The sequence below is a fragment of the Dichotomopilus funicola genome, assembly GCF_033296635.1.
Source record: "Dichotomopilus funicola strain CBS 141.50 unplaced genomic scaffold C8A04scaffold_1, whole genome shotgun sequence".
Lineage (NCBI taxonomy): Eukaryota > Fungi > Ascomycota > Sordariomycetes > Sordariales > Chaetomiaceae > Dichotomopilus > Dichotomopilus funicola.
Genome location: NW_026944022.1, coordinates 368,471 through 391,696, shown reverse-complemented (window position 1 = coordinate 391,696; position 23,226 = coordinate 368,471). Strand labels below are relative to the sequence as shown.

The 23,226-nt window shown below is 54.6% G+C and overlaps 4 protein-coding genes across 4 annotated transcripts; 3 read left to right on the top strand and 1 right to left on the bottom strand.

The window, feature by feature from the left end:
* Positions 1–4,723: 4,723 nt before the first annotated feature.
* C8A04DRAFT_23846 (uncharacterized protein) lies at positions 4,724–7,389 on the top strand (the record flags this gene model as incomplete). Its single annotated transcript, XM_062778842.1, has 2 exons — positions 4,724–4,884; positions 5,556–7,389. 2 exons carry the CDS (start codon positions 4,724–4,726, stop codon positions 7,387–7,389), a joined length of 1,995 nt encoding a protein of 664 aa, XP_062641424.1.
* A 4,351-nt stretch (positions 7,390–11,740) lies between these two features.
* Positions 11,741–17,104, top strand: C8A04DRAFT_33581 (cytochrome P450; the record flags this gene model as incomplete). Its single annotated transcript, XM_062782512.1, has 7 exons — positions 11,741–11,756; positions 12,215–12,322; positions 12,402–12,498; positions 12,570–13,174; positions 13,266–14,346; positions 15,825–16,040; positions 16,261–17,104. The coding sequence occupies 7 exons, from the start codon at positions 11,741–11,743 to the stop codon at positions 17,102–17,104; spliced, it is 2,967 nt and encodes a 988-aa protein (XP_062641423.1).
* A 1,091-nt stretch (positions 17,105–18,195) lies between these two features.
* Positions 18,196–19,155, top strand: C8A04DRAFT_23843 (uncharacterized protein; the record flags this gene model as incomplete). Its single annotated transcript, XM_062778841.1, has 1 exon — positions 18,196–19,155. The coding sequence occupies one exon, from the start codon at positions 18,196–18,198 to the stop codon at positions 19,153–19,155; it is 960 nt and encodes a 319-aa protein (XP_062641422.1).
* A 548-nt stretch (positions 19,156–19,703) lies between these two features.
* C8A04DRAFT_23842 (uncharacterized protein) lies at positions 19,704–23,191 on the bottom strand (the record flags this gene model as incomplete). Its single annotated transcript, XM_062778840.1, has 5 exons — positions 19,704–21,077; positions 21,158–21,321; positions 21,390–21,430; positions 22,728–23,093; positions 23,148–23,191. 5 exons carry the CDS (start codon positions 23,189–23,191, stop codon positions 19,704–19,706), a joined length of 1,989 nt encoding a protein of 662 aa, XP_062641421.1.
* Positions 23,192–23,226: the final 35 nt, after the last annotated feature.

The window sequence follows — 23,226 nt, the reverse complement described above, 5'->3', positions numbered from 1 at the left end:
GCCGATAGCCATGACCTTGTCGTATTTTGCTCAGTTTAGCTCTCGAGAGTGATAATTTTCCTTCGACGGTTATGGCTGTAATGTGTTCCGGTGATATTGGAAAGACGGCGTATTAGGCATCATGTTCCTGCACGTATCCCGGAAAGAGTGCGTATATTACGTCTTGGTATCCAAAAAGACCCACTTGCTCGGTAATTTCAATGTACTGTGCCGTCCACCGTGCCGCCGAAGCGAGACGGGGAGAGAGGAATGAGATTCCATCTGAGCGGCACGGTGCCTCGATTGTGCATATTGCCCGGTTTGAGGCTGTTGGTGCCTGCTGGAAGTGCGATCTGATGGCAAAGAAGAGCAAAAGAGCCGGTGTGTGGCCAGGAAGTCTGGGTATGGATGCCCTTTTCTTGGCTTCCGTTTTTTTAACTTCCTATTTCGGTTCAACCTTGGCACGGTTGGCAAAGATTGATATCGCGGTAGGGTTGTGAAGTTGTTGAGAGAGCCGGAGGGTTAGAAACAAGGGGAGCCTGAGAGGAAGGCTGGATCATCGGAGGGCCACAGTTCTCTTCTTTTAGAACTGTCTTGTTTGTTTCGGTTTCGAAAATGTTGTTCCAATAGGTCATTAGTGACCAACAAAAACCCCCAAATGAATCATGTGGTTACACATTGCATCCCTGGTCAGCCCGAAAATTCCCCACGCGCTCGTTCAACATTAAGAACAAAGATGGGTCCATACTTACAAGAACTGGCCGAATTCAAAGTTCATTCAAAACAGTATGTATATTGTTCAAATTCTCGCGAATCGAACAGCCGAAAGACACTGAAAACGCAGGGATTTAGCGACTGTGCCGCAGACTCACGTCCGCCGATCGTCTGAATCGAGATATCGAGGCACCCCACCCCATGGAACGCCGTTAGGCACTATTTTTGGCCATCCCAACCCGACTAGTCCCCGTTGCCGCATCCAGGCACCGATATAACACTAAGGGACTGCAGGTCATCACGGTAAATGCCCATGACCCTTGCGAGGGTGTATTGCCGGTATGAACGAGAGTACAATGGAGAAACGCCGTGTAAACAATCGGCAAATTTCCCATCATGGCCAACCTCGCGACGAAGGGAGACCGGTGCTATCCGAGGTGTATGGCTCGCTCTTGAATCTGCAAAATCTAGGTCACGGTACAGAGGGCGTAAAGGATCAACAAAGTGCATGTTAGCAAGCCATCATACTCGGGCAGCTCGGATCGGTAAGCCTTCCCGAGAAGCATACGCCCAAGGTCAGTCCGTTTATTCATTGGCGGAAGGAAGGCGGCGTATGAAACCGCCAGGCAGAAGAAAGAAGAAACTTGGAAAAAAGGACATTGACCTATGGGCTCGTATCTTGATTCCTGTAATTGGCTGTCAGGTTTTAACCTCGTGGGTAAGAGCCTCGGGTTATTCTACGGACTATCCGTAGCGAGGCCACCGTAAGACGGTTGTTTCGATCCAAAGGCGTAGGTTCCGTCTATGATAGTATTTCGCTCTCTACTTCGGGACCTGGTATTCGAAATTCAGTATGCCAGTGTTCCATTCCAACCTCTCTGGGCAAGGAACAGCGCCCACTGCTACCCAAAATCTTGGGAGTTGATGTTGACGCTTCACAGGTTCAACATTCTACCACGTTGACGACTTGTTTTCCGGCACGGTACGTGAACCTATATCCGGCACTTGAGCCTCAGCCTGATAGTTCTCGCACCGCCTCCCAAGCATGTTTCGATTTGTAATCCTGGAGTTTTATAGCCTAGTGTTCTGATGACACTTGGGATTCGACCAAAGGTGGCTTTTCCTCCTAGGCTGCCGTGATTCTTGTTCAATCACTACCTCCCTCGGTCCCGGACGTCAGGCTAGAAACTTTCTCTGCTCCTATCTATACTTGGGGTTTCGACGGCGGGATTGTTCTTTCGGGCCCGGTATCCCGGTCTCTAAGTAACTTTGGCGGCTGTGGTGTTTTCGAAAGCTTCGATGACCAGGGGTGTGTCGATCGGGCGTCCCAAATATTTGTCCTCGCAGCTCAGTGTGTAAAATAGAGACGGGGAGCCCAGCGGGTGACCTTCAGTGTGGATTCCGCCGATTCTTGGGTTGCTAGTTGTGGTCGGGTGACCAGATGGCCGTGGGTAGCCACCCGATGACCGTTCATTTGTTCCACATTACCAGTTTTTGGTATCACCAAGACGCACCGCAACGCGACTAAGGGCTTTGTGTCGACATATGTACTGTAGGTTGATGTGGTGGCATTGTGCTGGCCCGTTGCCCAAGGTCGGGCACGGTGCTTGAAACCTGCGGCACCTCCCTGCAGCTGCAGGGAACCTCATTCCGAAGCTGAGTCAGAACCCATAGATTTTGGGGAAACCTCGTGCATTCAGAATCATGCCACAGCAATTGTGGTCTGAATAATTTTCCAAACGCATTCGATCTAAAGGCCACCAAACGTTGTACCAAAATAGGTGTCCAATCGCAACGTTGATTCCGTTTCGTGCTTGTAAATTACACCCGGCCCGTACCTGCGTGTGGTGTAACTTACCTGTTGTGTCTCACCCCGGACGCCCAGCATGGAATCTGCAGTGCAGATCACTTTGGTTCCAGACGCTAACCCTTGTCGGGTGGTTGACGTCTGTCTGAGGCAATGGAAGTGGGAGGTTTGTGCATCCCACCTCCAACCTCCACAACTTTCTCGATCGTTTTGTCCTAGGATTGGCGAATGGCCTCCGGCTGCTCCGCCAAAAGAGATGTTAAAGAAGGAGAAAAGTAAACATTTTTTCATGTGACCGTTATGGCCTTCCGCCACGCCCGGCCTTGAGCCAATTCCTTCATTGCTTTCTATTTTTTTTTCTTACCGTAGCAGGAACAAGGCCCTAGGGGCACGAGACCGGGACCGAATTCGCAGTGCTTTCGGTTGCTCGGGCATGTTTCTCAACACATGAGATTACCCCACGATGCGAGCGATGGATGAACCGACTTCGCCCTGAGCGTCGCAGTGACAATAGGCTCCCTGTTGACCCAGTCTGATCGCACACCGTTCCGGGGCCAAACATGGCGTCCCTCCAAGAGCCGTTTCAGCCCGTCGATCCTCGCGGCTGCTACGCCTCATCCAGCCAGCCTGCGAGCCCACAAGGCACCGGGTCTGGACGGTGCGGTCCCAAAGATGAGAACGTTCGATTGTTGTGTAGGATGTGCGTACCGAACGAGGCCTTTCCGGGTTTCCGTCTGTTGAGCCTCCCGCATCGTCCTGGACTGGGCCACCCCCTCGCCTTTCCCAGCCCTGTTTGGTAATTCGATGGTTCAATCTGTGTTGGAGGCGTTAGAAACTTGGGAGAACAAATCGTCCTGTAAGTAGTTGTGAGACTCATCTCTCTTTCTCCCCCATCTTGTGTTTGTTTCCGACCTTCTTTCACTCTTGTTGTTGTGCTTGCTCCACCAACCCTCCGATCTCCCGTACCCGACCCGTTTTGTGCTTTCTGCTTCATATGCATCACGCTACCGTTCGCAAGTCGACTCTCCTTTTTTGGCGCATCCTCGCGTGGAGTAGGTATGTGGCGACTGCTGTCGATAACTCGACACAGCAGTAATCGACAAACAAACTCCTCCCCTTCTCCCCCCGTCGACTCCTGTGTCGGTATCACTGCGCTCATCACGCAAGTGTACTAACATGTGGGCTTCTCACTCCTTCTCACACCCCCCGCCCCATGCTTGACACACATCCCAACCTTTCTTCCCTCTTCTTGACACCCACGCCCCCTGCCGGGTCACCCTGGCTCTCCTCAAAACGCCGCCCAGGGTCAGTCCCAGTGGACTCGACTGCCTGAGCTCAGACATTCACTGTTTCCAGACTGTGCCCTCGATTCATGCTCTCGAGAGGGCGGCGCTTTAAGGCCATCCCGTCTTGTCTAGTTCATCCTTCTTGTGTTCTGTTTCTTGTTTCGCCGGCTCAGCTCTGCTTGTCTCCTCGTCCTATGTTGGGTCGACACTCCTTCGACCACATTTCGACGCTGCTTTCGTGGCGGGAATGATCTAAATTACCTATGCAGCTTCCTTAGTCCTCTCCTACTTCTTTTCCATTCGCCTTCGTCGTCTATTATTTCTTCTCGGCTTGGCTCACCTTGTCCTCGTCGTTGTCGTGGATGCTCTAGTTAGCTCACATTATCATCTCTCAGGTGCCAGGTGCCTCCTTCCCGAATAATCGAGTCACGATCGTGACCAACACGATCGTGTTTTGGTTCTTGCCCTTCCGGCCGCCTATTGTTCGCATTACGATTATCCTTTCAACTCGGTACCTCCGCTGCAACAATCAATCACATGCACTGCTGGCCGGCGCGCTGGCGGCATAGTCAACCTTTTATCTCATCTCGACAACCTCACGCGGTGCCAGCTCATTGGCCAAGTCACAATGAGCGCGCCGTCAGGTATTGACCACCTGTTGAATAGGCCGGAACAGGAGGGTTGTTCACGGCAAGATGGTTCTATCCCAACTTTTTCGCCTGGTCACCAGCCCCTCATCGGCGAGGGTCCCCGCGGCCATAAATACTCGCATTCTCAATCCTCGACCGACTCTTTTGCTTCTTCCACAAACCTCCCACCTTCAGCATCCCATTCTCGCAATACTTCCTACTCAACTACTTATTCCACCACACCTCCATCCGCAAGTTCCATCAGCGGCACATTTCCGTTGCATTATAACATCGAACGTTTCAAGAAAATGGCCGATATGGTCAACCAAGCCGACCAAGCGGGCAATCCGCCGTCTCTTAACAATCGAACCGCCATTTTGCTCGAAGACGACGACCGCGCCGAGTCGCCTACCGACCTTGCGATGCCCATGTATCGCCGACAGCCTAATGGACAATCTCAGACAAGCAGGTAAGTTCACTATCGAGCATCCTCATTCATAGCGAGTTCCCCCAATCATCACCGCTGGGCAGCGGCAGCTGCAAGTTGCATTTTTATCGCTCTACGATAATCACTTTTGCAATCACCCCGCAATCCTCAGACTTCCGTTTTTTCCCCCATTCATCCCCCCCAGCCCACAAAAACCTAGACTCACAGAAGAGCACCTGAAAACGTCGGATTGCAAGTACCATGAGGGATCCCATCCCTCTTGATACTCAAGATCTTGACTTTCAGATTCCCCTTCGGTCTTGGTGGGGTTCCTGCAGCCGCATCTTGCATCTGTGGGGCTCCTGCACATGGGTGCCCCACCTTTTGCAGCCTGGAGTGCACTGCAGAGCTCGGGACCTTGCATACAGCCCCACATAGGCCAGGGCCCTGCAGATCCCCAAGCCACAATTCCCCGAAACACCATCACCATCCGGTCACCAACATGGCTGCACAAAGGCTGTGATCCCGGGTTGCTCCGGGCATTGGGCGGCGGCCTTTAATGAAAGTCTTTGCCATCATCAAACCTCATTCTATCACCGCCGCCCGTTTTCCATTACCAAATCCTTCTCACCTCCCACCAATTCTGATCAATGCCTACCTACCCTGACCTCAAGACATTTGTGCCCGGACCATGCTAACAAAACACCAAACAGCCCATCTCAAGACCAGACTACCATTGTCCAATCGGTTTCTGCTTCTCAGAGCGCCGCGTCGTCGCCGGATGCCCAGCCGACCGCTCAGCCCTCGGTCACCCCTGCGCTGAACAACAACTCCAATGCTGATACCGTTGCCGCTCTCCCCGCCGCGGCGGTTCCCACTGCGACTGTTCCCGCCGTCGCTACAGCCCCTATTTTGGCCGCTCAGTCCGCACCGGCTGTCGCAGCTTCGGGTGCCATCTTCCAGGCCAACCCGGCCAACAACCCGGCGGTGGGGTTCCGTCTTCATGACAACCTCATTGCTATGGCGGTCCCTCGCCTATGCGATACCCGCCGCCGCCTCTTCAACGAAATAAACATCCACGAGGCCCGCGTTTGCAAATTCATGGACGATTGCAACATCAGCAGGGAAGCCAATGGAGAAATCCCATGGCGCAAATCCATGTCACATATTTTTGGCCGCAACAAAAACTGCACCCGCGCGATTCCGGAGAACGTGTGGATGTGGGTCTGCCGCAAGCACTATCAGCGCGCTCGCTACCGGAATGATCATGAGTACAACATAAAGTTGTGCCGTATGGTCGAGATCCAGGTCCTACGCCTTGAGGCCTGGAGCAACTACAACATGGACACTGGTGCCATTGACGATGGCATCGTCGTGGATTGGACCCTGGCTGTTCGCCGTCGCGAGCAGCTCCGCCTAAACGATGAGACCAAGTCTCGTAAGCGCAAATCTCCTGACGAGGATGACGACGATGTGGACCCGGCGGCCGCCGCGGAAATGGACCTCAGTCTTGTCCCGCAGTGGATTCTGGCGGTGGTGGGCAGTGGCAAGCCCACACTAGAGATCATTCGCATTGTCGCTCGCATCCACAGCGAGCTAGAGGGCGGCATTCTGACCCATTTCCCGGATATCGAAATCCTCCCCAACATTACCGGTACCAGGGCTAAGCCTAGGCAGACTAGGGGCGGATCAGGCTCTGGCCCTGGCCCCGACAAGAAGGGTCGCAGGGTGCAGCAGCCCAAGCGTCAACGCTCTAACGAGAGCGACCATCGCGCGGAGCTCCCCGATGACGGTTCTCGCGGAAATGTTGGTGATCTTCAGCGTTTCCCTCCCCGGGGAGCTCCCGTGCCCAACCACTACGGCGGCGCCCCGAACTTCCAGAGCATGTACCCCGCTCCACCGCCCCAGCCGGCTCACCATCGTTCCGCCTCGCTAGGCACCAACAACTACAACCAGTATGCCCAGCAACCAGTGGGTTATGGTGGGTATGGCCAGAACGACTATAACACTGGCTCATATTTCGCCGCCCAGGCCAGCCAGCCCCAGAATGGGTACTGGACACCGGACTACGATGCTCGCCAGCGTAGATTGCAACAGGCTAATACATCCTCCTACCCTCCGCCGAACAACGGCTACATGCCGCCGTATGATAGCGGCTACCAGGGTGTCCCTTCGGGACCTGCTCCTCCCGTCAGCGCAGCTAAGCACTCGCGCAACCTGAGCACTCCCATTCGCCCTACCCAGCCCGCGATGGGTAACGATCGCCCCGCCTATCCTGGCTCAATGTACCAGTCGGGCTACCCTTCGGAGCGAGACCAGCGACCGCGCTACGATCCCGCCTCTCGCTACCCAGCCTACACCGGTCTCCCGATTCCTGGCGTCAACACCGGGGCTGACTCCATGGGCCACGCCCCCGCTGCGTCGACCACCGGTCCTCGTCTTGCCCTCCGCGGCGGTCCGCCTGGCCCCTCTGCCCCTGGCTCGGGTCCCAGCGCTTCGGGCCCGGAGGGTTATGAATACCCGCCCATTTCCAACCCCCGACCTTAAACGTCCCAAGTTAAGGGGTAGTAGGACATCATGGGTGATGATGATGAGCGAATGATGATACGATAGCGGCCCAACTTCTTTGTCTTTCGTCTTTCTCTCTCTTTTCTTCGCCTTTGGCTCACAATTCTTCATCAAGCGGAAGGACACGGACGACAAACAAATCGACATATAAGAACTGGACCTGCAACCGGATGTCAGTGTTCAGTGTGATATCTTCCGCCTGAAAGGAAAACAACAAAAAAAGATCTAAAAACAACACAAATTGGCTAAAAAAATTCGCTTCTTTTTCGATAGCCAGTCAGTGGGTCTTGCTAAATGCAGACCGTGATCCGGCCGAACACCGTTACACATACAACCTTTAATACTTCGCTTTTCATCGGTCCTACTACCCCGAACAAACCGACTCGGTCTTTTTTCTTTCTTCATTTCTTCCTTTCTTTTTTCCTTTTTTTCGGCATCCGTGGTCCGGGCACTGGGACCATCGCTCGCACATCGAGCATCTATATCAGCGTCGGCATGGAACGCGGGGGTTTGGGACATACCAACCATGAACACATCGGACTGGCGCAACGGAAAATAGCGACTTCGGCATGGAAGATAAAAGGAGAAAATTGGGTCATGGACGGCGTTCGGGGTTTATTCGTCTTCTCTCATTTTTCCCCGGCGCATCTACATTTTGCGCCGGCTTTCTTCGCACCGGTTCATTTGCTACACATATCCGAGCTGGGTTCACGTTGCTCTTCATTCCCGACCTCTCCCAGAGTGGCATATGCCTACTCACCCTCAACCTTCGAGAAACCCAGCCCCTAGCGGTCTCTTCCTGCCCGGTCTTATCTGCCCGCCTACCACGGCTAGATCATCATCGCCATCTTCGACCATCCGGCAGTGCCCGCCGCGGCAGCACAAGAGTATAATGCGGACAAAAGTCGACACAGGAGGACAACAGATTAGCAAGGCAAGGCAAGGCAAGGCGATGGACAAATTCAGGGGGGAAGGACAAAATCACGACTAGGGACGGAGGTCAACATGGGTTGGGAGAGTCCTCACAAGAGGAAACGTGGGGTCTTTTTTTCCCTTTCTTTCATTCTTTTTATCTTCACTTGTACATGTACGAATCGTTCTGTATATCTCCTTTTTTCATCACCCTTCCCCCCCCTTCCCGAGCTCCTAGCCCTCTTCGCGTCACATTCATCCTACCAACTCCATCAAGCAGTCGGGCCTTGGACTCCATTCCTCTCACGAGGGGGTTTGGTATCCTCACCTAGGGGGTAATTACATCGTCCAAAGACAGGGTGCACGAGAAGTTGGTTTGGTCGAGCTGGGATTAGTTGTCGTTCTACTTACACACAAATTTGCGTTGCAGTTTTTTTTATATTTTCTCGTTCTCATCGTGGTTTCTTCTTGCTTTTTATGTCGTCGATGGTGACTGCATGGCTTATGACTATCTATGGTTGTGAGGGTGATCTGATAGCAGTGGTTTATGATGCGGGCTTACGACGGTGTTATGGCGATGATGACGATGACTACATATGGGCGGTGAACCGCTATGCTTGCATTGGATTGGTGATGACTTGTTATATTTTTCACATATTTTCTCTCTCTTTCATGAGGTATAATGTACTCTTGGATTAGTTTGATGGTTGGGTTATGGACGGTAAAGCATCGGTTGGTGGACGTTGATGGTATTGGCTGAGTGGGTCGAAAAGCATGTGGCCGACTGAGCCTTTGCCGGGTTAGGAGAAAGTGCATGGGACAAGGACGGGGCGATGATTTCACCAAAAGCTTTTTTTCCTTTGCGGTGATTACCTAGGTTGGCGGCCTAGCCGGGTACCAGTTGATGATGCAGGTTTTCTGGGTGTTGAGGACCCTAAAGTTGTGGTAATGGGTCCATATGAGCCCAAGCACGAAAAAAAGCATTCCGTTCATCGCTTTTTGTCTTTGTGATCAGGGAGTGATATACTATCTCGTATTGTTGCAGACCACCGTGCCGTGGAGAACACACGAAATGTCAACCCTTATTCGCCCCAGGATGATCACGCTACGTCGGTCATTCTTTAGCCCTTCAAAATCAGTGGACACACATGTATGTGTAGACAAAAGCAAGGATCCCAACAGTAGGAATAGTTTCGGTGCTTCACATGCTTCACGCTGCTCCCATAGCTTATCCAACTACATAGGTATAGGCTCAGATGGTGTAAACGGGATTTTCCCAGCGAGTTTGCGGTCTAGACACAAGCTCGTCGGATGCTACCTCATAGACCCCTTCCCCGATGACGGGTAGGGCACACACTGTGTGGACAAGGTGGAGCAAAGAAAATCATCTCTTGTGTCATCCTTCTCGAGATATGATCATCGGACGGGGAGTTCCTCCGGGAGTGTACAACTGGACGATCGATCAGATGGGGTGACAGCGTTAGTCTTTCGGCTGTCTGCTCAAATTCTAGACTTGCTCGAGGCTTGCTTGGTATGCGACTCGAGAGCCGCAATCGTTACATTTGTGTCCAAGCCCCTCTTATGGACTTTCGCAACTGCTTGGAAATGGTCCATGGCGTCGAGGTCCCAGCTTCATACCCTCAAATTCGTCTCGATCTCATTCTCAATCACATGCAACCGTTGGTTAACCGTGGTATCAACCAGATTGTAAGATCGTTGCCATCATTATCATCAGCCGGCGAAAGCTTTTGCCACTCATCGTAACCTAGCCGGTAGGTTCCGCGGGAAAGCTCTCGCAAGGCGAGGTCTAGCCCAAAGGATGACGAGGGATCCATCACTCGACGCGGGGTTAACGTTGATGATTTTAAGGGGGGGTACAGGTAGTCACAGTATGTAGATACACCTATTAGCGGGAATGACTCCATGTGGATGATTCCCGGAGGTTCCGATGCCATTTACGTATCGCAAAATCCGCGAAACCCCTAATTCGCGGCTTTACGAGTTAATATCAAGGTTCGAGGAGTCTGCTATGTAGGTATTTCAGCAATTTGTTTCTGGTGGCTCACAGCTGACGGAAAATAAATAACGTTAACGTTAAGCTCAGCCCTACGCTGGCCGAGCCAGGGTCTCTTGTTCATCCCCGGTCCCCAACCCTTTCGGCCCGCCAGCTCGGATTCCCTTTTCTTCGAAAGCCATCGCCTCGGAGCGAATCACCAAGGCCGAAGGAGTGGGCGAACCGGCAGCGGGATGATCCGTTTCGGTTGTTGGTTCCCGGGTGGACAACGGCCTTGTTGGTCATTTCCCGGGCTCGTGTCACCCCAAAATGCCGGGCCTGCCCAGGCCCAGGGTGCCTAGCGGCCAACCGGAGATCGAAGCGCCTTCGTGGAATGATGGATGGCTTTAAGCAAGATTCCCTCCTGCTGGAACGAGGAAATTGAGGAATCAGAGGGCTGTCGGATTGGGGGCTGCATTTCGCAATCTAATAGTACACTAGGAGTCGTCTGTTCTGGAACGAACGGGCGGGAGACACAGCAGAATACTTACTGTATCGACGGAGATAAGGACAATCTGGTCATAACACGTAGTAATTGACAGGTAACGACCTACCGGGTCAATCGATGGGGAGAAAAGGCCTCAAAACAAGAGAAATCCGGCTCGTCAGAGATCCGGCGGGTTGGGAAGAGACCAGGTCGAGGTTGAAAAGTTCCCGCATGAAGCTCAAAAACTCGGAGAATTCCATATGGTCTACCCGAAAGCGGAAAGGCACAGGAGGAACTTTCCCCAGGCCGATCAACAAAAAGTCCAGACATGGGCGACTTGGCACTTCCAGCTGCGCCCGGAGGAGTTTAGAGGATGGAACTTTGAGTGCGAGAATGCCGACAGCATGCGAGCAATTTGATTCAACAGTCTTGTTTTTCCTCGCTGTTTCGGGCAAGCCAATGACATCAAGGTGTTTCGAGCACCTTATCGTGACACCTGTTGATCTCGAGTGCGTCACAACCTCTCATCAACTCTTACGGATCGATTAGATTTTTTTTTAATATATCTTTTTTTACCTTTCGCGCTCGAAAAGCCCCGCGGAGTGTACGTTTTTGAAGTGCTCTAGTAGGTTGCTGGTGCTCCAACGGAGGAGGGTCACCGGGCCCTTTCCCCCGTCGGACTTGACATGCGTCACAAAAGTCCAATGCAAGCGAAAGCGAGCCAATCTCTCTTCGACTTACGGCAGGTGGAGCGCAGATGTTCGCATGCACTACACAACACTAGTCTTCGGATAAACGGTCCCCGAACACCACCATGTTCTTTGGTTCTCTGAGTTCTTTTGGCCACAGCCAATCGCGCCTTCGGGTGGTGGGCGCAACAAGTTCCAGTGGGCCAAGCTCTTGGTTCCAGGGCCCGTTTCTCGGGTGTGTGTGGAAACATGGCGTGGAACTTTTGTGCAATGTCGAACGCATCGTTGCTCGTTTCATCGCCCGTCCCGTCCCCATTCCCAGGGGTGTGTGCTTGGGGGCCGGGAGGGCCGGATTTTAAGTTCTGGATCTTGCTGGGGGTTCCAAATTCTTGCTCGACCGGGAGACTGGGATGCCGTAAGTTGACCTACCAGCAAGCCCACGTTGATTAAGTTATCTCGCCCCACTGGCGAAGAGACATCATCACAGAAAAGACAGCCACGCCGCCCTTCCCGGCGTTTTCCTCTTTGTGGTTGTTTCTCCTCTTTGGCGTTTTGGACTTGTTTCGAACTCCCCATCGAACTAGCGAATACCGGACACGAACACCGGGCACGAACACGGGCGGAAGGCGGATTTTCGTCGAGGTCTATTAGGAAGACAGAAGCACTCTTCCAAAGCTGGGGCGCCAAGTGCCTCCACGGCCTTCGCCATGACCTCAACCATAGTTATTGCCTTTGGCGCCACCCTGGCACTCGGTCTTTACAAATATGTCTCAGGACTATGGATCAACGCCGCCAAAGCAAAGAAGACGGGGCTCCCATATCTCGTCGTCCGTACGTTCTTTAGAGCCTCGCTAGTTTCTTGCCCACATTTCCACATATATACACTTATCTAACCGGGTCCTTCTGTTAGCTATCTCACCTATCAATATATTGTGGCAACTCACGTTCACCTTTCTGGTTCCCTTAATCAAGCTATTACCGAAGCCATTATGGGAGAACTGGTTATTGTAAGAATGCCTCCTCACCCCTCACCCCAAACCATTAGGAACACCTAGTTAACTTACTGTCACCCTTAAAGTGTCATGATACCCGAATGGGCTTACAGCACCGGCCAAACCCACTGGGATCGCATGGGGACTGAAACTTTCCTGATCGCCTCACCCGGCGCACTCGCATTGTACAGCCAGAGCGCCGAGGTCATCCACCAAGTGACGCAGCGTCGTGAGGCTTTCCCGAAGAACATTGCCCAATATGGTCTCCTCAACATGTTTGGGCAGAACGTGCTCACGACGGAAGGCACCCTGTGGCGCCTGCACCGCAAGATCACTAGTGCTAGTTTTAACGAGAAGAACGCGGCGCACACCTTTTCCGAGGCCATCAACCAGACTAGGGGTATGCTCGACATGTGGTTGGGGCCTGAGGGCAAGAAGACCGGCATGACGCCCACGATCAAGTCACTGGAACACGATACGATGACCTGGGCGCTCAACATTATCGGTTACGTCGGGTTCGGGCTGCGGTTGCTCTGGCCTGGCCAGACGTTGCCCAAGGATATTGATCCCACGCTCGCCAAGTACGGCAGCTTGGAGCCCCCGCCAGGCCACAGTCTGACCTTTGCCGACTCGGTGGCACTTACTTTGGAGAGACTTATTACCATCATGTTGTGGAACGACACGTTGCTACGTATGTGACACCGACTTCCTCGATAATCATTGTTCTGATTTCTTCATCCCCCCCTTTCCCTTTTTGAAGGTAACGCTAATGCGCCGTCCAGGAATTCTTCCCTTTAAAGCGCTCCAGGAGGCGTACAAGGGTAAGAGCAACTACCTCGGGTACATGAACGAGTTCCTCCAGGACAAAGTGGAGGAAACCCGACGCGGCGGTTCGCCCCGTGAAGGGATGGACATTATGGGCCAGCTCGTGCAATCGCAATACAGCCCCCAAAAGGCCGGCGGCGCCAAAGCCAAGCCCGGGTCCGCGGCCGCGTTCTCGCTCTCCGACAGCGACATCGTCGGCAACGCCTTCATCATGATCGTCGCCGGCCACGAAACAACAGCCAACACCCTCCACTTCTCCCTCGTCGAGCTCGCCACCAACCCAGCCACCCAACGCCGTCTCCAACAGGACGTCGATTCCCTCTTCGGCACCACCGACCCCTCAACCTGGGACTACGAGAAGAGCGTCAGCCCACTGCTGGCATCCCACGTCGGCGCCACCGTCAACGAGACCCTGCGCATGATGCCCCCGGTCATCGGCATCCCCAAGGTGGTGCCCCCCAACACGGAGCAGACCCTCAGCATCGACGGCAAGACCTATGTGCTCCCGTCCCTCGTGGACATCACGCTGTTCGCGGTGTGTGTGCAGCGCAACCCGCGGTGGTGGCCGGTCCGCCCGAGCGAGCGCACGGGGAAGGCTAACGACTTGGACGATTTCTTGCCTGAGCGATGGTACCGCACGAGCAGTAGCAGCAACGGGAGCAGCGGCAGCAGTAGCGGCGGCGACAAGGACATCGACGACAAGGACGACTACGGTGGATTCCAAGGCAGCGACGTGGCGGCGTCGTTGTACCGGCCGGTTCGCGGGAGCTACCTGCCCTTTAGCGACGGTCCGCGGTCATGTCTGGGGCGGCGGATTGCCATGGTGGAGATGGGCGCGGTGCTAGCGGTGATTTTCCAAAAGTACAGCGTCGAGCTGGCTGTGGACGAGTGGGCGTCGGATGCGGAGGTGGAGGCAATGGGGCCTGAGGCGCGGAGAGAGGTGTATGCGAAGGCGCAGGAGAAGAGTAGGGAGACGATTCGGCAGGCGAACTCGTTATTGACGCTCAAGTTACATGGGGGGAAACATGTGCCTGTGAGGTTTGTGGAGAGGGGGAAGGAGAGGTTTGTGGGCGATGAGAAGCTGTCTTAAGGGGGAGGTGGGTATATATTTTGTACAATTCATTGCGAAAACGAGGGAGCGAATAACGAATTTCAAGGTTGGAATGGATGCATACAAAACAGAGAGTGAGGTTTGGTACTTCGTACCTACTGTGTAGGCTGATTGCGAGTTAGAGGGGCTTTCGGCTGGTTTCTGCCATGACACGACGACACAAAACAATAATGACAGACATCTGAGCTCTGGACATGAATCATTTCCCTCGATGGCCCAAAGGTTGCGATTGTGACGGCCTGAACTTCTTCTCTACGGATACTACTACCTCGTAATGGACGTACCGAGTTACGCGCTGAGCAACACAGTTGAGCTTTCGTCGAAGGGGCATTCAGGGCAACAACAACAAAGCCAACTCGGAAAACGGAACGAGACACATGATTGGCCAGTGGAGCGCTTCCCCCAGAACTTGCCTTCACTAAACTCCTTCGGGGTGCTGATGAGCTCCCCAGCCCCCCCATTTTCGGGGTAGCGTTGGCCTAAACGGGACACTCCAGGGCAATCCATCACCCAACTCAAGCAGAGAGCTCCCAATTCCGCCAGACACCCAAACACACCCGACGTTGTTGGGCAAAGAAACATAAACAACGCACAGGTCACCCCCCTCCCCCCTCTCTCACACCTCCTTCCTCCACTACGCACAACCCCCCGACCCTAGAACCCAAGCAAACCGCAGCTTTCAGAGCTTCGCTTTGCTTCCCGGAGCTCCTCCAAAACACAAAACAAACACCACCGCAGAAATCATTTCACGATATTTGGTCGTGTGCACCATCGCCACATCACCTGTTTACAGCAAGGAATTTAGTCGCCATCTTTACGCGACCGTATTGATACCGGTCTCGTTTATTGATTCCAATTTTTCTCCTTTCCTCTTTGTTTGAAGTAAAGCCATTTTGGGCTCTCGCCACCTCGAAACATGAGCGGAAACGGTTGGCTCGCGCGACAGCGCAAGGGGGATCTGGTGGACATTGCGCAGTCCCTGGGGTTGAAAGAGTATGTCTTGTTTGCCCCTCCATCTCTGGGTTTCTCCCGTTGTTTTTGGTGTTTTCGTTTCCTTTGCGCCCATGTCCCGGCGCATTCCTCTTCGCACCCTTGCACGCCCACCAAGGAGGGGTGGTGGGGTGCATAGCTGGGGAATGTTTTCTTGGTGGTGATCATGGCATTGGTGTTGTGGAAACACTCGCATCCGCATCGCATCCCGCGACATGGCATTGAATGGGATCTTATCTTGTCCCGCTCACCTCGGTGTCGTCGTCATTGCGTCGGCGCATCGTCGCACACCAACACCGCCGAGGCGTCTCCCATCGCAATGCGAACAGAACGCGTCGTGGCATCCAACGCGACAAGATATCATCGCTATCTTGCGAGAAACATGAATTAACGCGTCTTTCTCTCCCGAACACAGCTACGAGAACTTCCGCAAGACCGACCTCGAGCTCGCTATCGATGAGTACCTGTCCGACAACACGACGCGCTTCCAGTCGGACCCCAAGTTCCTGGACTACTTCAAGAGTCGCGCCCGCGCCGGCGGCTCGCCCATCAAGAAGGAGATTCCGGACCTGAAGCCGACGTCGCGCCGTCGCGCGCCCAAGCAGGTAGAGGAAATCACGCCTGCTGCAGAGTGAGTAAAAACCCATACTGTTCTGTTTACAACCAATTCGGAACATGCGCCTTCGTCGCAAGGTCCATCTGTCGCGTTCTCTCTCTCTCTCTCTCTCTCTCTCTCTCTCGGACGATCTCCCTCCGGGTAAACAAAACAAAGCGACCAGACGATCGCGAATCCACCCCCCTTTCGGTAACCCAGCTGGACAAGTCAACTGACCGTTATGCGCCATCAATAGAGAGGACGAGGAAGAAGAAGACGAGGAAGAGGAGGAAGAGAAGGAGGTCGCTGACGACAACGAACAAACCGCGCTCACCACGGCGACCCAAGCCGCCGCCGATGCCGCGCAATCCACCTCCACCGCGCTGACGCGCACCCCCGGGCGCGTTCTCGCCGCGACCGCGCGTCTGCAACTCCCGGCTACCCCCGCCGACGTCGCCCGCGCAGTGGACCGCGGCACGGTAGCGCTCCGGGCGCAGGCCACCTCGCTGCTGGAGCGCTCGCGCCTAGGCGAGGGCACGCAGCTCACACGCGAGTGGCTCTCCACCGTCCACTCCGTGGTGTCCGCGATCGCCCTCTTCGAGCTGTACTACCTGCGCCCGGAGGTCCTCCCCGACCGCTACGCCTTCACCGTGCCCGCCGTGCCCGCCCTCGGCACGCCGGATTACCCGGTCCACCTGCCCGACATGTTCGCCCTCGTCACCGCCAGCTTCTGGGCCCCGGCCCTCACCTGGGCGCTGACCTCCGTCTTCCTGCCCAGCCTGGCCGGGTACTTCTTCAACCTCAGCGGCGCGGCGGCGACTACCAGCCACAAGGCCCCAGGGGTGCGTACTCGCCGGTCCACCGCGGCGACTGCGGCCGCGGAGCAGGTCGAGTATGCCGTCGACCCAGTCGTGTTCAGCGTTGCCAAGGCTGTTGTGACGTATGTCGTGTACGCGCAGGGTGTTACGTTCGGTGGGCTTATTGATCCGACGTCGGTTAGCCGGATCAATGGCGCGCTGTACTCTGGCTGGCGCGGTGTGTTGGCGGGCACTGCTGTTTCCGGGCTCACGGCCGTGTATGATGCCGTGCTGCGGAAGTAATGATACCCACCCAGTGTGCATTGATTGACCTGGGGATGAGGCCAAAAGCTGGATGGAATGGGAAAGGTTCTTTGAACGCGGGTCGGCTCGGTTCGACCCGGTCCGCTTGGAATGTTTCATGGATTGGGGCGGTTGGCTGGCTGGCTTGGTTGGGTTGGGTTAGGTACCTCGGTTGGTCTGGGATGGGGTCGGTTGCGTAGCGGCTGCGAGCAGGCTCTTACACCCTGCTGCCGTCGGTGTGGACTCAGGGGGGCGTTTGAAGGCGTTGAAGTGGTTTTTTCCTTTTCCTTTTTTTCCTTTTCTTGTTCCGGTTTCCTATTGCCCTCGCGCCGTATCCCCCTTTATCTACCCCACCCCTTGTTTCTGCTTTTGACGATTTTTTGGTTTCTCTTCACTTTTTGTATTCCCCCCTACTGGCGTCATGGGATTCTGGATTGTCGAATGCCTGATACCAAACCATCTTTTAGTTAAACTCGTTACGTTACCGACATACCTGGCGTTACCGAGTCCCAAGTCCCTTCCTCTCCTGTTGTCCACTGTGTCTCAGTTTGGAGACGGGACAAGCTGCTCTCAGAGGACTTGGGACGTGAGCGGGCCGAGGGTGTGCTTCCGTACGCGGATATGTTGTAAATTGAATTTCACTGCTTCCGAATATCTTGATTGGCCTACTCTTCAGACTGTGACGTACAACGGCAAGTGGTTTGTTGAAATGTGATATGTTGTGCAACGAGAAGGTTAAAAGTCTTGGCATGCCGATTGATACAAACTTGGGCCGTCCACAGACGACCTAGTTTGATTAAGGACAAAATCGACGTCGCGGAACTGCATTGGGTGTTATGTTCTTTGGAACACGAGCTGCCCGTCTTGGAAGTGGGTGCCCGGGGGCTTTCCGATAAGGGGCCACAGCGGGGTCAACCCGCACTATCAACGTGACTTATACATAGCATCCCAATCTTCAGCAGCCTTGAAACCTTCGGATAGGTATTTAGAAACCAAACTCCTTCTCAATAAAAACAGCGCCGATCCACCGCATCCTGCGTTTCACGCCATACCACTCTAAACCGAAGTAAACCCAAGAAAACACCCCCAAAATGTCCAACGGCCTGACCCCCGCCCAACTTGAAGCCTTCCACCGCGACGGCTACCTCATCATTCCGGATGCTCTCTCTCCCACCACTGTCTCCTCCCTCCTCACCGAAACCCACCGGCTCCTCGACGAACTGGACCTAACCAACCACCCCCTCACCTGCTTCCGCACTGGCGGCGACGACGGCACAGACCATGTCGGCGATGACTACTTCCTCACCTCAGGCGACAAGATCCGCTTCTTCCTCGAGGACGACGCCTTCGACGAATCCGGGAAATTGACCAAGCCCAAGCACCGTGCCGTCAACAAGATCGGGCACTATCTGCATGTGCTCTCACCCCCCTTTGCTTCGCTCCTCCACTCGCCCCCTGCCCAAGACCAACAACAACTACAAAACCCAACACCCGCCTCCATAGCCCACTCCCTCAACTTCACCGACCCCCGCGTCCTCCAAAGCATGATCATCTGCAAACAGCCCGAAATCGGCGCCGCCGTCCCACCCCACCAAGACTCAACCTTCCTGTACACCGACCCGCCCACCGCCGTCGGCTTCTGGTATGCGCTAGAGGACGCCACGCTAGAGAACGGGTGCTTGAGTTTCCTGCCTGGGTCGCATCTCTGGGCGCCGGTTGAGAGACGGTTGGTGAGGCGGGTTGATGAAGGGGGGAAAGCGGTTGGGACGGTGATGGTTGGGAATGAGGGGGCTGTGTTTCCGGTTGGGGAGGGGTACGGGAGTAAAGGGACGAAAACTGGGGTTGAGGAGGCGTATGTCCCGGGGGAGGTCAAGGCTGGGTCGTTGGTGTTGATTCATGGGAATTTGTTGCACAAGAGTGAGCGGAACTTGAGTCAGAAGGGGAGGGTTATTTACACATTTCATATTATCGAGGGGGGGGAGGAGTACAAGTATGATGAGAGAAACTGGCTACAGCCGCCGGCTGAGGGGTTTACTAAGTTGTATGCTTAAAGTGCCGGTCATAATCAGAAATTTTCACCATTTGTGGTTGACGTTGAAAGACTGAGCGGTGGTCGAAATAGTGGACAATACTACAAGCTACCTAGGTAGATAACGGAAGAAAGAAAAACCCCTCGCTGTGTTTTCCGCCCGTCCCCTTTTTCCGAGTGTACCGAGTCCGAGGTTGTGTCCCACCCAATAAAGGTTCTTCTTTGACCCCCTTCCTGTACGGTAAGCACACCTTACGGCCTAGGCTTAGTCATACTACGAACCACAACCCACGCACGACATTGACCAAAGAGGTGATGATATTAAACCCAGCTCGACCCAAGAACACAACTACCAAACGACAAGCGCGAGAGAGAAAGAAGAAAAAAGTGCAAGTAGCAGAAAGAAGGCAAAGTGACGGGGCGAACCTCCAATCTCCCTCAGTGCTTGCACAATTACACGGCTAGACAGCCCATTCCAAGGTCCATCCCCTGCCGAAATCCAGACACCATAACTTGTGTGTTCGCTTTCTTTCCCCTTTCACTTTACCAAAACCTTTCGCTTTGCCCACCTTAGGTCCTAGCATAGGGATGGAAGCCTCTGTTCCCGCCCCGACCACCCCCACGGTAGTTAGCACCCGGCCGACCCGCATTCTTCGGCCCCGTCGGCGCATTCGCAGGCGGAGCATTCATCGGGTCCATCGGGTTTCCACCACCAGCTCCAGCTCCAGCACCACCGCCACCACCGCCCCCACGGCTGCCCTTGTGGAATCCGCCTCGTCCACCAGCCGCTCCTCCTCCAAAGTTACCTCCGCCCTGGGCCATGATCGGCTGCGGAACGTCGTCGTACATACCCTCCCAACTAGTTGGGCCGCCGAGACCACCGCTGCCGCCCATGTTGTAACCGCCTTGGTTGTACGCCTGCTGCTGCTGGTGATGGTGATGATGCATGTCCCCACTTCCGCCACGGCCTCCACGACGTCCACCGCCCCTGCCTTGCCCGCCCTGCTGCGGCGGCTGCTGCTGGTCGAACTGCTGTTGTGACTGTTGTTGTTGTAGCTGCTGTTGTTGCTGCTGCTGTGGGTCAAAGGCGGTGTTGTTGGTGTTGTTCCCGTTGTTGTAACTGGGCTGGTTCTGGCCACCCGAGTTACCGACCGGAGAAACACTGGAACCCGGATCAACCCCGCCCGGGCCCATACTAGGATCCATGCCTTGAGGACCACCAGGACCGCCGGGACCCATGCCACCGGCTTGCTGGTTCATCATCTGTTGCATCTGCTGCATCATAGCTGGGTTCATACCAGGCGGCATACCCCCGGCGCCACCTCCGCCGCGGCCCTGCTGCGCCATCATGTTCTGCATCTGCTGCATCTGCTGCATATACATCATCTGGGCCATGGCTGGGTTCATGTTGCGGTTCATCATCATCTGCTGCTGGAACATGGCCATGGTCTGCTGCATGCGCTGAAAGTACTGCGCCATGACTTGGCCTGACATTCCGGCGCCCCCCGCGCCCATGCCGCCCATCATACCCGCACCGGCCGCACCTTGTCCGCCGTCGTCCATGCCGCCGTTAGGACCACCCATGCCCTGGCCCTTTCGACCGAACTTGCCGCCCGCACCGGCACCACCACGGCGCGCGGCATCTTCTTCGTCGCGCAGGTTACCGCGGGGCTGGGCCTTCTTGACTTCGATCGGCTTGCCGTGGATCTCAAGGCTGGTAGCGAGACAAGCATCGACGCCGGCCTCGCTCTCAAAGGTGACAAAACCAAAGCCACGGGGGCGGCCGGTGTCTTTATCCATCATAAGAGTGGCATCGACAACGCGCCCGAATTGGGCAAAGTACTCGCGGAACTCGTGGTCCGTCGTCTCTTGGCTGACGCCACCAACAAAGATCTTGGACGTCTTTTCTTGTTCATCGCGTGGGATAGCCCGCTTAGGATCAATCTGGAGCAACCAGGTTAGTGGCGGGAACACGAAATACCAAGAAAGAAAGAAGGGAAGAAAAAAAAAGCAAAGTGACTGACAATCTTCCCGTCGAGGTAGTGTTCCTTGACCATAACAATGTTCACCGTCTTCGGGTCCTTGAAGGTGAGGAAACCGAAGCCACGAGAACGACCAGTGGCCCCATCGCGCATAACGGTGCATTCCAGAACCTCGCCAAACTGTGAAAAGTAGTCCCTCAATGATTCTTAGGGCACCAAATTAGCATCAGATTTCCCCAACCCGGTAGAGACAAGTCGTGGAGATTTAGCTTACGGTCCGTCGTCTCCCAGTTAAGGCCACCAATAAACATTTTCCTGTTTACCACAACTAGTCAGTACTGGCGTCCCACTACTAGCAAACTGCGGACGATAAAGCCTGAAAGATGTTAAATCGAGGAAAGGCATGTCGATTGGGTAGAACAAGTTAGAGAGAGACTGGATGGACAATCCCGCATCCAACACCAATAGAACGGTGAAGCCCTCGGCCGAGCAACCAGTTTACGTTGCCGATAACAGATCGCGCATCATAAAAATACTATGCATAACCAGCATTCGCCAGGTTCATGAATTGCACCCTCGCGCATTGCCCGACCTTCCGTTTTGCCCGTACTTCCTTCGGCGGCGGCGGACGGCAGAAATCTCGGCTGGATCATTTGGTTGACTTTCAATTTGAATGCCGGGAGATATGGGCGTGCTTGCGAGCGAGGACGAAACTGTTGAGTCGTCGGATGAGATCTGGGTGTCGCTAGAGCTGAGAGGGATAAAGTCGGGCCATGGCGCTGCCAGAGTTGCTTCGTTCTTGGCCAAACCCCAAGAGTGTGTTTGGTCGGGCATTTTTGGCGATGGGTGGGCGGTTTGATCCGAGGCAAGATAAAGTGAGGCGAGGTAGGGCGTTGTAAGTGAGGTGTGATGGTGTTGCAGTGCCGCACGCGGAACACGCTACAGGCAGGTCCCACGCGCCCACAGAAAAGATGCAGCGGATGACTTCTCTCTCGCCGAACTGGTCTTTCTTGTTCCTGTCTGGTGCTCTTGCCTATCGTCAAGCTAGCTGTCTCCTGGTTGCTGCGCTAATCGCCGCCAAATCTTGAACTCGATCCCCGGGGTTTGGCAGGTCACTCTGCATACGCTTGGCCCTGCCGTCCCCCGGTTGTCTAAGATTATCTGCGATGGGCTATGAAGACAGATGCGCAACTGCCAAGTCATCGTGTTGGCGCGGTCTTATCGAGCGAAGGTGTGTTTAGGCATTGCAATATCCCCCTCTTTCTCCCCTCCCAGATATTGCTCGGTAGTATACCTGCGAGCGAGGCTCTCTCCCCGGCCGTCCGTTCCACAACACGGTTTTCGAACACGACCCAGAACCATAGTCACCCGAAACCATTCGAGGCGACTCCAAATGCCATCCGCCGCTCCAAAGCCCTCCAATCCTATCCTCATTACCCTTGCCTTTGGCTCCCAGGCACCCAGCATGTACAGCATACGCCGACGAAATTGACGTTGGATGCAGGACCGGTGACCGCCATTACGACAGCCGCATAGTGTACCATTGCGATCGTTGTCCTGTGTGTCATACCCATCTAGGGTGAAAAGAGAAGAAAGAAAACAAAACACTTACCCGTCTTCTTTGGTATTCGGCCCTTTTGTATGGGCAAGAGCTGCAGATTGGCCGCCGTAGGACTGCTTCTCATCTTGCTCGTCCTGCTGGTCATGGTGATCGTCGTAGTCTTGGTGCTCTTCGGGTTCGTCGTGCGTCGTCAATGTAGGAGGCCCATTTCCGAGGTTGAAGTCAATGTCATCATCGTCATCTTCCTCCTCTTCTTCTTCATCGTATTTGATTTCGTCACCACCACTTTGATCCTGGTGCTGGCCAACGGCGTCTTCTACGTAGTCATTACTAGGCTCGGCGGCAGGCTGCGCGGCTGAGGATTCGTCGGGCTCGACGGGGCGTGCCGCCTTGCTGGTCGGCTCGTCATCGTTGTAGCTACCCAGAGTCAGTGATTAGCTGCATCCAAGAGCATAGAGAAGAGGGACATACAGGTCGGCGAAGAGTTCATCGTCAAAGTTCTCGGGTTCTGTCATGGTTGCTAGAGTTGATGCCGAGGATTTGGCCAGGT